The 13613-nt window shown below is 54.7% G+C and overlaps 1 protein-coding gene across 1 annotated transcript in view; it reads right to left on the minus strand.

Annotated features, from left to right (window-relative positions):
- Nucleotides 1-5800: 5800 nt before the first annotated feature.
- Nucleotides 5801-13613, minus strand: part of ASIC2 (acid sensing ion channel subunit 2) — a 295046-nt gene continuing 287233 nt past the window's right edge. The window contains exons 9-11 of the mRNA XM_045299995.1: nt 12261-12340; nt 10451-10519; nt 5801-6786 (exon numbers count right to left, since the gene is read on the minus strand). Coding sequence (XP_045155930.1) covers nt 6685-6786; nt 10451-10519; nt 12261-12340 — 251 coding nt within the window. The 3' untranslated portion in view covers nt 5801-6684. The remainder of the gene's footprint in view (nt 6787-10450; nt 10520-12260; nt 12341-13613) is intronic.

Here is a 13613-nt window from a genome sequence, read left to right on the forward strand (position 1 = left end):
ATATCGCGCAATGGAAGCCAGTCTGCGCTGCAGCTGCCACCTGAACCACAACCAAGGAAAAGAAAATGCCTTTTAACAGACACAGGTGGGGGTTGTAACAGGTGAGGAGTGAAGCAGGAGACATCACTGCGCAAGTCTCTTACCAGGGACTTCATTCAAGAAGCGCTCATCTTTCCAAAGTAGGCTGGAAACCGGGGTCAGGAGAGCTGCTGGCGTGTAAGGCAGTGCCCGAGGAGGGACACAGGGGTGTGCACTTCCTGGGACGTATACACAGGGCACACAGAACTGGGTACAAGGAGCGGCAGGAAGCTGTGGCAGTCACCTAATCTGGTGTCAATTGAAGGATTGAGTGTAGGGGTGGAGTCTAGGCTGTCAATCTGGAGATAGCCAATGAGACTTCTGTGTGGGCAGGGCCTTCTCCTGAGAATTCTGGGAAACCTGCTACTTCCTCCTTGGAGACAGAAGACACCTACCTCTCTCTCTCTCTGTCACTCCCTGGGAGACACTGCAGAAGACAAGCCACATGGACGCAACCAGACCTCTGAAGCCGGAGAAGCCACAGAGAGACCCCTGCCAGCGCTGAGATGCTTACAACGCCACTGGACCCAAAGACTTTCTACCCACTGGCTTGTGATCATCCTGCATTTGGCTTCATTGCATGTGTTTCATGAATCTGAAGAGGACTCTATAGATTGGTATCAGACATACGGGCTAATATCAGACTTATGGCCTTGGACCAGACTGGGTTGGGATGTTTTCTCAGTGTTCAATTCCTCTTGTACATAAATCTCTTCTTACACAGATATGTGTGTCCATGGATTCGTTTCTCTAGTCTACCCAGACTAACACAGAAGCCAAGTGGCAAGGTCACTTCTGTGTCCACAAAACAACACCTCCAGTGTTAGGGGAGCCTGTGATTGTTTTCATCAATCACATCAGGAAAAGACTCACCTGTGTGGTTAAGGTTGGCATTTTGACAACCTAGCCTCAACAACAACAACAACAACAACAACAACGACTCCAACCTAGGAAAGCCTGTGGGCTAGTTCTCTGTCCCAGGGAGTCACTAGGAGTCAGATTTGATTGGATGGCAACCCAACAGCAAGGATGTCCTCCTCCTCCCTAGAGCCTGTAAGTGCCTGACCCGGTCAAAGGGATTCTGAGATGTAATTGAGTTAATGACTTAGGGGAGAATGGGACACTTCATTGGGAGGAAGAGTCACTCACTGGCCGGGAGTCGATTCTGACTCCTAGCGACTGTGTTAGTCTGGGTAATTTAAAGACACAAATCCACAGAAACTCATGGATAAGAGAGATTTTTATATAAAAGGTAAGCGCGCATCAAGAAAACATCCCAACCCAGTGCTGCCCAAGCCCACAAGTCCAACATTAACCCATTAACCCATATGTCCAACACCAATCCACAAAGTCCTCCTCCATCTCACAAAACAGACGCAACGATACCGACTGCAGGAGGAAAGCCGAGTCACTGAATGTGAAGCATCTCAGCACTGGCAGGGGTCTCCACATGGCTGCTCCAGCACCCAGGGCTGCATTGTGATAGGTCCATGCTGCTTCTCCTCAGGGACGTCTTGCAGGAAGTGAGCCTTGCCAGCTAAAGCAGGCAGCTGCACCCTGGTCCGACCATCACAAAGCAAGAGACCTGAGAACTAGAAAGGCGAGGCTCACAGAGCCATTTATCCCTCTGCCCTTCAATTAACCCCATCTGTGTTTATCAGCCATGTTGGCACAATCAACTATACCTACCTCAGGGACCGTATAGGACAGCGGCGTAGAACTGCTCCTTTGAGTTTCCAAGACTGTAACTCTCTACGGAAGTCCAAAGCCTGATCTGCCTTCTGCGGAACGGCTGATGACTTTGACCTGCTGACATGCGGTTAGTCGCCCAACTCGTAACCAGTACACCCCCTGGATTATCCTGGATCCAGAGGCAGGCCCAATCAAATCACTAGGGCCTTCAGAAGTGGGTGCGGGAGGCGGATGAGGAATCAGAGGCTGATGTGACTAGGGACCACGGTGTGGGTGGTGCAGTGTAAGAACTCTGCTCGCCATCCTTGGCTTTGAAGATGGAGGGAGGGGCCTGGAGTCAGGGACTGTGGGTGGCTTCTAGAAGCTGGAAAAGGCGGGGAACATCTCTGGAACCTCCAGGAGGAATGCAGTCCTGCTCCCACCTGGATGTTAGCCCAATGAGATGCCAGACTTCTAACCAACGGAACTGCAAGACGATAGATACTCGTGTTGTTATAAACCACTAAGCTGTGACAATTTGTAACTGCATCCATGAACAAATAAATGCTGGGTTCTTTTCAGCAACTCTGTACTGTTGTTTGGAAGAATCAAAGCCCACCTCTGCCCATAGCCTGGGGCAACCCCAGTGGAGCTCGAGCTAAGGAGGGAGACCCTTGTGGGGACCCACCCTCCCAGCTGCCTCCCATTGCCAGCTCCTGGTTACAGTTTGGGCAGGAGTGTGCCTGGAGCCATGTGTCCCACTGGGCAGGGCAACAGACTGCTACAGACTTCCTGTCTGAAGGGGCCTCGGGACATCCCCTGGTCCTGTGCCGCCCTCCCCCGCCCCTCACTTTTGCACCGGTGAGATGTGATCTTCATCTTAAAACCAAGGGAAGGAAGCTGAGAGAGATGCCGAGTTTCACGTGCTGTTCTGAAGCTCCTGAGAGAGGAAGGCATGGGCCCAGATTCCTGGAGGCTTCCGGTGTGGGTTTTTTTGCAATGTGCCATGCTGAACAAATCATTACCTTTTCCTTGTGTGTGGGGGGCAGGCAGGTGAGTTCTGGCAGGTTCCACCAGGTGAGGCTCCTCACAGGGACAGAACGGAGCTGCCCAGACAGCCCGATGTCCTTGTTAGGCAGAAGAGAGAATCATAGCGTGCCCCAGACCTCCTTGTCCCAGCAGGAGGAGCAGGGACCGGACTCTCAGACACACATGAGTTCAAGTCCCATCTCTGCTCAACACCAGGGGCCTGAGTTGGGCCAGCTATTTTGGTGGTGGTGAGGCCTGGTCTGCTCACCTGTAAAAAGGGGGGATGATAAAAGGTACCGAACACAATGGTCTTGAGAATTAAGTGATCGAAAGTGTGGATGTCTCAGATCTTTATTCGCTTCCTGCATGTGTTGGTGCAAGAATCAAAGGCGCTATCATGCCAAGCTGCCGCCGCCTGCCCTTTCATTCTGAGTGACCTGGTGGCCCTTGTGGACGGTGACTTGGGAGTAGCTTTCCTGGGCCCAGGTCCACTAAGACATGTCTCAATCCTGGTAGCCCACCTGTCTAGTCCCATGCTTCCTGCACCCCTGGCATCCCTGGGCTCAGGAAGCCGTGTGTTTGTTTCGGGAAGGACTGAGAACAGAACATGGTAGATCCCAGCACCCTCCAGCTGTGGGACCACCTTCCACTGCCTGTCTGCTGCCACTGATTCTGGCTCAGCCACCCTGGGGGACAGAGTAGAACTGTCCCTTTGGGGGTTCCCAAACCTGAAAATCTTGACAGGAGCAGAGAGCCTCATCATTCCTCCACGGAGTGGCTGGTGGGTTTGAACTGCTGACTGTAGCTAGCAGCCCAACCCATAACCCACTATGCTTTCAGGGCTTTGCTCTGGAGTACGGGCTTGGCAAAATGCTTTGGGGGACCCATCTTTTTTGGTGTTTTTTTTTTTTTTGGCTAAAGGTCTAAGATGTAGGAGGCACAGTGAGCTGACAAGGAAGCTGAACAGCCTCAGCCTCAGAGGCACTGAGCAGTATAGTGCAGCCTTCACACTCGTGGCCACGCAGAGGACACCCCCTTTGACGGGCACCCCCTGGAGACACCCACGGGTTACCGGCTGGAGTCACTGGGAGTCTAGCGGACCGTGTGTCTGTTCATGGGACGTGTCTACACTGGCTTGCTCCCTTGACTTCCTGGCTGGTTTCCTCAGGAGGAAAGAGCTCTGCTTAGGAAGTCCATGGAGTAGGGAGACTGGAGGCGGGCCACCGGTGGGGGAGTACACTGCCATGGGCATTAGAGCCTTGCCCCTGAGGTCAACCAAGCCCTGCCGGTGGCCCTGCTGCAAGTAAGCAAGTAATCCATCCCACGACCTTGGGTTTCCATTGGGTACCTGGGGAGAGAGGGTGGCGGTGGGCAGGGGGAGGGTGGGGAAGGGGGTGTCATTTGGGAGAGAATCAGCCAGGGCTTTCTAAGCACGCATCACAGAAGGCACAGCCGCCATCCGCCTCTCTTTGCCGATTTGAGGAGACTCTGACTTGGGAGGAGGGGAGGCCGAAGCTGAGTCATCTGCCCCTACAGAATTATCATGGTCCCATGAGCACACGGCTCCTGCCTGGACAGGCCACAGGTGTACTTGAAAGGGCATGGCTACTCAAAGGCACCTCCTAATCTCCTGCCCTCACCCTTCTTTCAGGAGGCATGGGGTGGGGTAGGGGGTAATGCAGAGGTAGCCCATTGAGGGAGAAAGCAAAGCTTGTGATGAGGGTGACAGGAGGTGGAATGGAGAGAGGCCTGGCTCTGGAAAGGGTCAGTCAGGGTCACGGTCAGGAGAGTCAGGAAGAAGATGGGAGGAATGCCTCCTTCACAGCCTCCAGGGCCTTCCTAACATGTCCCTGTAGTCCCGGGCAGTGCCATCAAACCATAGGCATGACCCAGGAGTGAGTGTGAAGTGTACTGACAAGGCATGCTCTTAAAAAGGTAGACTAGAACAAGACATGGAGCGTGTGCCTCATGTAGAGATCGATGTCTTCTCACCAGACTTGTGTTTCCAGTGCCTTCTTACGTATGTGGCTCTCTGAGTCCTCTGAGTAGCTGACCACATTTATCTGCTAACCAAGAGGGTCGGGGATCCACTCCACTAAGACCTGCCTCAGAAAGGGATCTGCTTTTGAGAAACAGTGGGAACGAAGCACCATCCTGCTGGCACACACCAACAAAAGCCAGGCACGCTGCCACGGAGCCAATTCTGACCCACAGCTACCTGAGGGCTGCCACGAATTGTGACCAACTCATGAGTAAGTGTGGTACTAACAAAAGCTGGTGTCAACTGGGGACTTGAGAGGATTAAGAGTGAAGAGGTGGAGCCTAGTCTGTCAATCCAGAGATAGCCAATGAGGCCTCTGTGTGGGCATGGCCTTCTCCTGAGAATTCTGGGAATTCCTGTATTTCCTCCTTGGAGGCTGAAGACACTTTCTCTCTCTCTCTCTCTCTGTCTCTCCTCACTCCCTTGGGGATTTTCTACTGACAAGGCTGACTTCCTGTAAGAGGTCCCTGAGGAGAAGCCACATGGACCACCCCTGATGTAGCCAGAACCCTGGACCTGGAGAAGCCATGTGGAGACCCCTGCCAGCACTGAGATGCTTACAACACCACTGGATCCAAAGACTTTCTACCCACTGGCCTGTGATCGTCCTGCATTCAGCGTCATTGCATGTGTTTCGTGAGTCAGGACTTTATGGATTGGTATCGGACATATGGGCTAATATTGGACTTATGGACTTGATCTGGACTGGGCTGGAGTGTTTCCTCAATATTTAACTGCTCTTGTATATAAGCCTCTCTCTTATTCACTTATGAGTCTTTATGACTTTGTTTCTCTGGTCTACCCTGACTAACACAGCAAGTATAGCTTGTTTTCCTCTTCCATCTGCCTGTCTATCCATCTACCCTACCTCCCCCCTGCCCTACCCCCCATCTACCTATTTGCCTATTCCATCGTTGTTGCCCCTGCAGGTGTTGGGGAGAAAGACATGGGTGAGGGCAGAAGGCAGACAGGACTCAGCCATTTCCACAAGACCAGCTTTTAATATGACCGTGATTCGAAGCACGGATAAATAAACGCCGAAGAGGATGGAGAGACGGACTGAAAAAGAAAGCTCCGAACATTGAGACCAGAAATCAGAAAATCAAACGGAACAGAATCGACAAACAGGAGCCCCACAAATAGAAAGACTGCTCGGGCTGTTTGTGGGGAGAAGGACGCCGTGGGAGCCGTGGGTGGACTCAGGGGCCTGGCTCAGGCCATGAGAGGCAGCGGCACAGGCGCTGGGGGTGGGCAGGGTGGGTGCTGGCCACCTTGGGGTGAAAGCTCTGGGGGTAGAAATGGGGTGTGTGGGTGGGGCCACGACCAGGCCGGGCCCTCCTGGTGAAGAACCTTCACAAAGGACACAAGGACGGGACATTTTAGCGAGTTCTGCGGCTTCTCTCCGGCTTGTGCAGTTTTGATTCCGGCTGGGCGTCCACACGACTTCGGGGCTGGCAGTGGGTCCCGCCGGCTGCACAGGGGCTGCAGAGCGAGCGCTGGAAACCACTCGGAGGAGAGTCGTGGACAGAGACAGATGTGGAGGTGGTGCCGTGAGAAGTCTGAGCATGCAAGTGCTTTCTACATCTGGCAGTGAGATGTGATGGTAGGTTGGTTCTCGGTCAGTTCCAGGGGGTGGGGTGGGGGCGTGGGGGACTGGTCTCCCTTGGGCAGGCCGCGGCGGCCGAGGGCACATCATGTCAGACGGACGTGGCTCTAGCGAGGTTTTGGCAGATCGTTTGCTATGTGTGCATAGGGGCTCTTGCTTCTTGCCGTCGGCAGGGGCCATCCCACCTGAGCCTGCTGTCCCTGGGTTGGTCGGGGCCTCCAGGTCTCCGCCCTGGGGGCTGCGTGTGGCCTGCGGGCTGTCAGCAGGCGATCTCCTCCAGGGTGCCCAGGGCCGTCTGCAGGGGCACGTTCACAGTGTGGCTGATGGTTTCAGAGTGGTTTGGCATCGTGTCACAGGTGCTCTGGAGGGTGAGGGGAGGTGGACGCTGTCAATCATGGAGTGGCCACTGGCAGCCCAGCCTAACCCAGCCCAGACTCCTTAGCAGGCAGGGCTCCCCACCTCGGGGCTCTCTGGGAGCCCCAGGGCTTCTGCTCCAGCCTCCTTCTGCTCTGGGGGGGTCGAAGTGTCCAGCACCCTCACCACATACACTGAGGTGCCAACAGCAGGGAGAGGGGCTCCCTGGGGATGGGGGCTTAGTGGCTGCTTTGACCTTGTCTCTTAGAGGTGCCCCTGGTGGCGACACTCCTCCATCTGAGTGGTCTTGCCCTTGGTAGCCTCCTGGGGTGGGGGGTGGGGCTGACTGAGGTGGGGTAGGTGAGGCTGTGGTTAGGCTGGGATGGGGAGCACCCTTCACTGATGCCAGATAGGAATTCGAGAGCCCTCCCAGTCAGAACCAGAGCTGGCCAGAGCTGCTGAGCCAAGCAAAACCCTGGGGTCCTGGTGTACGGTGGGCTATGATGAGAGGGCAGCTGACGGTACGCCCCAGGCGGTGGTTGCACCAGGCTAGGCTGGGGGGCAGGTGGGTGGAGGGGCGCCTGTGATGTTGACACACTTTGCAGGCAGGAGGGAAGGTGGGCAGGGGAGGGGATGCCATTGCTGAGCACTTCCTCTGGACCAGGCGCTGGCTCTCGGGCACGATTGCCTTTAGGCTCATGGCTGCCCTCCTCAGAGGCACAGGGGATGACCGGGGTGTTCATGGCGGCCAGTAACCCAGATGTGCAGTTAGGGAGCAGCTGGCCTGGGAGCCGAAATCAGGCTAGCTGGGCTCAGCCCAGACCACCAGCCACAGAATCAAAGCAAGGTTTGTCACCTGGGAGATGGGTAGAGAGACAGCGTCTCATACAGAAATGGGGGCCCTCCTGGGAGAGGGGCCAGGGACTGATATCCCTGTGGGTTTTCTGCCACCAAAGAGGCAATGGACACTCCATTGGGTGATTCCAACTCATAGCAAGCCTATAGGACAGGATAGAACTGTCCTTCTGGGTTTCTGAGATGAAAAAAAAATCTTTATGGGAGTAGAAAGCTTCATCATTCTCCTGAAGAATGGCTGGTGGTTTCGAACTGCTAACCTTGTGGTTCGCAGCTCAATGGGTAACCCACTACACTGCCAGGGCTCCTTCCTCTCAGGGCCAGAGTGACTGATCCACCTCCCACGGATGAGCGGTGCTAGCTGGTCAGCTATAAGCTGAGCCCAAGAGTGGACTGTGCTTGGGAAGGAAATGGGCAGCCAGGAGAGGCAGGGGGATGTGTCTGACGACCCCGATGCTCTCTCCCTGGTGGCCATCTGGCGACAGGAAAGAGAAGCAGAGCCGGGCAGTAGCTTGGGACACTACAAGTCCAGCTTGGACACCAGCTGGGTGACCTTGACCTCTGCCCCTCAACTGTTTAAAATCCACAATGAAGATGGTAACAGAGCTCCCTACAGGGCAATTGCTGACTGAGCTGGGAGGGGGGAAGCTTGCAGCTCAGTGGCTGACTAGGCATGCCACACCCAGCAGTCATTGTCAGCTGCTAAGCAAGTGGCCAGAGTTCACCCAGAGGTACCTTGGGGGAAGGGCCTGGTGATCCTGAGAAGTCAGCCACTGAAAGCCCGCGGAGCACAGTTCTGCTCCGACACACGGGCTCCCCGTACGTTGGCGTTGACCTCACAGTATCTGGTTTGGGGGATTATCATGGGTGTTACTGCGGCTGCCAACTGCACAGGGCCCACACCCCACGTCTGCTTCGACTGGATGGAGTGCCAGGAACGTGCCTCTTGCAAGAATTTGAAGGAGGGGGCACAGGAGAAAGGTGGGGGGAGGTGAGCGGGGAGCCAACAATGACGGGTACCGGGGAATAGTAAGAGTTCTAAAATGGACCTGAAGGAGGATGTAGCTTTTCTGAGCACGCTTGATGAGTCAGATTGTATCTGAGAGGAAGTACTGGGAGGTGAGGAACAGGCATGCATTAATAGTGGGGGAGGAGGAAAAACCCCAGACCTAAACCCTGTATATATACACAAATATGTGTATGTTTATTTTGTATACATATATATATGTCAATACAACGTGGGAGTAGATAGGCTTTGGGCCTCTACTTAAATCTTACCTCTGTGCAAGAATGATTTGTTCTAACAGTGTGGCACTGTATGATATTCACCTCCCTGACATGATCGCTGAAGACAAAATGGGTGCATAAGCAAATGTGGTGAAGGAAGGGGATGGTGCCTGGCTATCAAAACCTGTAGTGTCTGGGGTCTTAAAGGCTTGGAGTTAAACAAGCAGGCATCTAGCAGGGAAAGCAACAAAAACCACATGGAAGAAGCACACCAGGCTGTGTGATCATGAGGTGTCAATGGGAAGAGGTATCAGAAGTTCAAAAACCATGCATCTACTTGATATGAATGGGAGTGGATGTAGTGGAGACCCAAAGTCCACCAGCAAGACAATTGGACAGTCCCTCTTAGAATAAGGTGACCAGATTTTAACATTGGTAAAGCGGATCAAATGCGGGACAGCATTGATCAAACTCCTATCCTGGCGAAATAGCCACATGGCAGCCGAAAACCGTAGTTTGTCATGCATTCTTTCCAAAAATTGGGACTTTTAAAAAATGCCGCGGGACGTGGGAAAAGTTGTTAAAAATTGGGACGGTCCCGCCAAAAGCGGGATGTCTAGTCACCTTATCTTAGAAGTACCTCATGGCACAGAGATAAATCCAGGGTGCGGTATGGTACTGGTGAACCACATAACTATCCTCTAGTTCTTGAATATTTCTTCCCCTTGCTATTATGGTCCATATGTGACACATCTCATTGGTCATGCCAGACTTTGTGTATGTTCATTTGTACATTTAAGATCGCTCGGTACATGGTAGTCAAGAGCGATGACCCCTCAGAGACACTGACAGGAGTAAGGGTTCCCTGAGGGTACGGGAAGTGAGGGGCTAGGGGGAGCAAGGGAGGGAGTGGAGAGCCATTGATGATTGTATAGCCCCTCCTGGTGGGATTGAACAACACAACTGTATGGGAAGGGAAGGGATATATTGGAATGAGTAAGATACGCCAATACAAATATTATTCAGAGAAACAAATGAACGTGAAGGAGCCCTGCTAGGGTAGTGCTTTGGTGGCTGCAAACCACCAAGTCAGCAGTTTGAGACCGCCAGCGTCTCCACAGGAGAAAGAGGTGGCTTTCTACTCCCAGGATGGCTTACAGGTTTGGAAACCCACAGGGGCATTCTATCTACCGTGCCCCATAGGGCTGCGATGAGTTGGAAAGGACTCGGCGGCTGCAGTGAGTTTTGGAGTTTTGAGTGGAGTAGATATTGAGAGATCCCCACTCGTCCTCCATGGCCATGAGCTGAGGCGGGCAGCTATTGGCCTGGAGAAGCTGGCCTGGCCCAGGCAGCACTGCCCTTGGAAGCTGCTCCCTGGTGTCAGCTGCAGTTGTGGGCACTCAATTCTCAGAGAGGGTCCAAGGCTCAGTTGAGGGGTCCTGGGACTAGGAGGCTCAGAGATGCTGCATGCTACGCATAGTAGTTCCTTAAGACACGTCCCCTCCCCGCCCTAGCTCCAGAATCTGGTTTCCCAAGGCTTGTCCCAGCCGGAGGAGCGAACTGACCAGCCGCCACCCAGCTGCTCTTACCATGTTTTCATCGTGGCTCCCTTCGTCCTCCTCTTTGCCAAGCAGGTCTAATAGCTTCTCTTTGATCAGCTGCAAGGAAGAAGGGCCAGGTTGGTCGGGCAGGGAGAATGATGTGAAGGTAGAAGGGCTTCCCTGCACTTGGCTCAACAGGGGACCCACAGCGGCAGCCCCTGCCCAGGAGGTGGCAGGACAAGGCCGGCCACCGTCCAGCCCAGCAGGCAGCTCTCGGAGCCCATCTCCCCTGCAGATTTACCGCAGGAGGTGCACTTGGAAGAGCCTTCTTCTTGGGGCTGGGGAGTGCTTGCAGCCCGGCTTTCTGTTTGGGACCATCTTTCTGAGGTTGGGGCCGGGCGACCAGATTGCCCATTCATTTTCTAGACCAGGCAACTCCCAGCTCACGAGGTCAGGCCACATGTGAGCGTGTAACGTTTTATTGTTAGCAACCCGGGGTAGAAGATAACAAGTGTAGGACAAAGGGCTCAGCATCCAGCCCTTTGCAGAGACTTTCACCGAGATTGACAGGCAGAGCTGGGCATGATCTGGACCTGGGGCCTGGCTTGCGTTTGGGGAGCTCTGTCAACCTGCCGAAAGGAGGGGTGGGGCGAGAGGACCAGGGTGCAGAGACCTGGTGGCCAACCTGACTCCCAGCGTTTGGGCCATGAGCACCCCTCTCTGAGAGGCTTCCATTTCCTCACTCAGGTGGGTCTGGGGGACTTTGTAGGGTAGGGGGGCACTAAGGAATTCTGGAGCTCCTGCCTATTCAGGGAGGCACATTGGGGTGCACCCCCCCAAACCAGCTAGGGAACCGGAGGTCCCCAAGCAAGTGCTAAGATCAGGCCGGAGCTTGGGGAGCCCACCCAGGGTTTGTGTTTCCTGGTGCCGGTTAGCCTCCGCTTAGCAGTGCTTAATAGGAGTCCAGTCTGGCCCCCGCAGAATGGTCTAGGAGCTCACCCTCTCAGGGGGAGGGGCACGGGGAGAAGCAGCTGGGCAGGGTGGCCAGCACCAGGCACTCTCAATGCCAGAAGGCCCTGCCTGCTTTTGGAGACCCCTTCACTGCTTGTCCCAGCTGTCTCTTGAGGGAGACATCGCCCCGGCTGTAGCAAGCCCAGTAACGAGAGGCCACTAGTGTGCCCTTGTGGTCTTCTCTCTCAGGATGGAGCGGAGGGCTGGAAATGCCCTGTCCCTGAACCTGGTTGTCCCACAGAGGCCACTGTACAAATGAAGGCCTCCCCAGAGCACATATGTGTGTCTGTGTGTGTGTGTACGTTTGATATGTGTATATTTGTTTTGTATCTGTGGTATGCATGGTATGTGTGTTTACATGCATGTACATGTACACGTGGCATGTGCCTTGTGCTTATATATGTGGTATGTGTACCTGTGCATACAGTGCTTGTGTACATGTATGCATGCTATGTGTAGATGCATGAATTCATGTGGCCTGTGTGGGCATGTGGTATGTGCATGTATGTATGATGTATGATGTATGTATGTGCATATGTGCATGTGTTTGCCTGGGATGTGTGCATGCCTGTGTGGCATGTGGTGTGTGTAGTTGTGCATGTGGTATGCATGTGTGCACACAGCTACACCATCTGTGTATGACGCCATGGGGGCAGGGGGCTTGGAGTTGGTTGAAGCACAAGGCCCCTGAGAGCAGGTCTGGGACTTGGTTTCTCTTCTGCCTGCCCTCAGCCCTGAGACCCTCCCTACATGACTGGTGCCGGTGGGCAGGGAGGGAATGAGGTTGTGGTGGCGAGGGGCGGCCGCTTCCCCCGACCTTGTCCCTGTGCACAGTCCCATGTCTTACCTCATAAATATAATCAAAGAGCTCTAGTATTGTGAGGATACTAGCACCAATAAACAGTCCCATCTGACCCCCAATGTCACCTGCAGAGAGAGGGGGAGACCAAAGACTCAGTTTCACTCACACAGCTTCTGGGAAGGGGCCCCCGCATCGCCAGGAAAATCAGACCTTCTGCATGATCACCTCTCCCCCGCCACACCTTGCCATGGGACCTGGAGCCTAAGCCAAACCCTTGAACAGAACCCCCTCCCCCAGCCCCCACCATGGCCAAGGCCTCGAACAGAACCCCCTCCCCCAGGCCCCGCCATGGCACAGGCCTGGGCTGTGGAGTTTCCAGCACCCCAGCAAGGGCAGGGACTGGCGGGTCTCAGGGAGACCTCATGCCCCCTGGCCCCTGGGTTTGTTCCATTCCACAGGGAAGCTTGGCTGGGTGCCTGCTTAGGGTGGCACCGCAGGCTGGCAGCAGAGAGAGAGAGGACTGCATGTGGTCCCTGGCTTGTCCTCTCAATCAGGGCTCCAGGTCCCTGCCCCCCAGAGATAAACGTTCCAGGTGGTCTTATTCCAGAGCAGGGGTTCTTACCTTGGAGGTTGGAGATCGCTATGCCCCAAGTTTCTTGAGACTGCGCTTCAGGCTTTACCCCCTCCTGCCACCCCACCCCGCCGTCGCCCCCCAGCATCAGAGCCTCCTGGGTGGCCGGATCAGCGTGAGTGCTGAGTCGGCCTTAACTCACTGCTGTGGAGTCCACTGCAATGGACAGTTGGACATTGCAGAGCTGCCCCTTCGAGTTCCCCGAACGGAATCTTGACAGGGCTGACTGCCGCCTCGTTCTCCACAGAGTGACCCCCTATCGTGTGTTACCCTCTATGCCACGGGGCCCCTGGGACTTGCCTGAGGCCTACGGCATCAGAAGCTCTGGGCTGGGCTCTGTAGATCAGAATTTTCCAGCTTCTCAGTTTGGGTCAGAGGATCACCAGAAGCTGAGACGCACTCTCTTGGGGGCAGGTGCTGTAGAGGGGTGCCGAGGGCTGGACACCCTGAGACTGCACCCTGGCTCTGTTGTTGGATCCTCAAAGAAGTCTCTCTCCCCCAAATGCTAAACAGGCTCCTGCCCAGAGGCAGTGGGTGGAGAGCAGAGGGCTCTGAGGCACCGTGTCTGGGCTTGGCCAACTGACTTGTGTGTCTTTGGGAAACCCTGACCTTCTCAGGAACTGCACCTTCATCGGAGACTTGGTGGGAGGATGGGGCAGTTGCAGGAGGTGAACGGTGGAGTCCTTCGTAGCTGTAGTCTCTAAAACAGCCAGCCTCCAGATGGGCTGGGGAGGTGGGTGGCAGTAGGAGGCCTTTGTGAGTCAGAT

Source organism: Echinops telfairi, unplaced genomic scaffold (assembly GCF_000313985.2).
Source record: "Echinops telfairi isolate 266 unplaced genomic scaffold, ASM31398v2 ScPeMD7_7458;HRSCAF=8496, whole genome shotgun sequence".
Classification (NCBI taxonomy): Eukaryota; Metazoa; Chordata; class Mammalia; order Afrosoricida; family Tenrecidae; genus Echinops; species Echinops telfairi.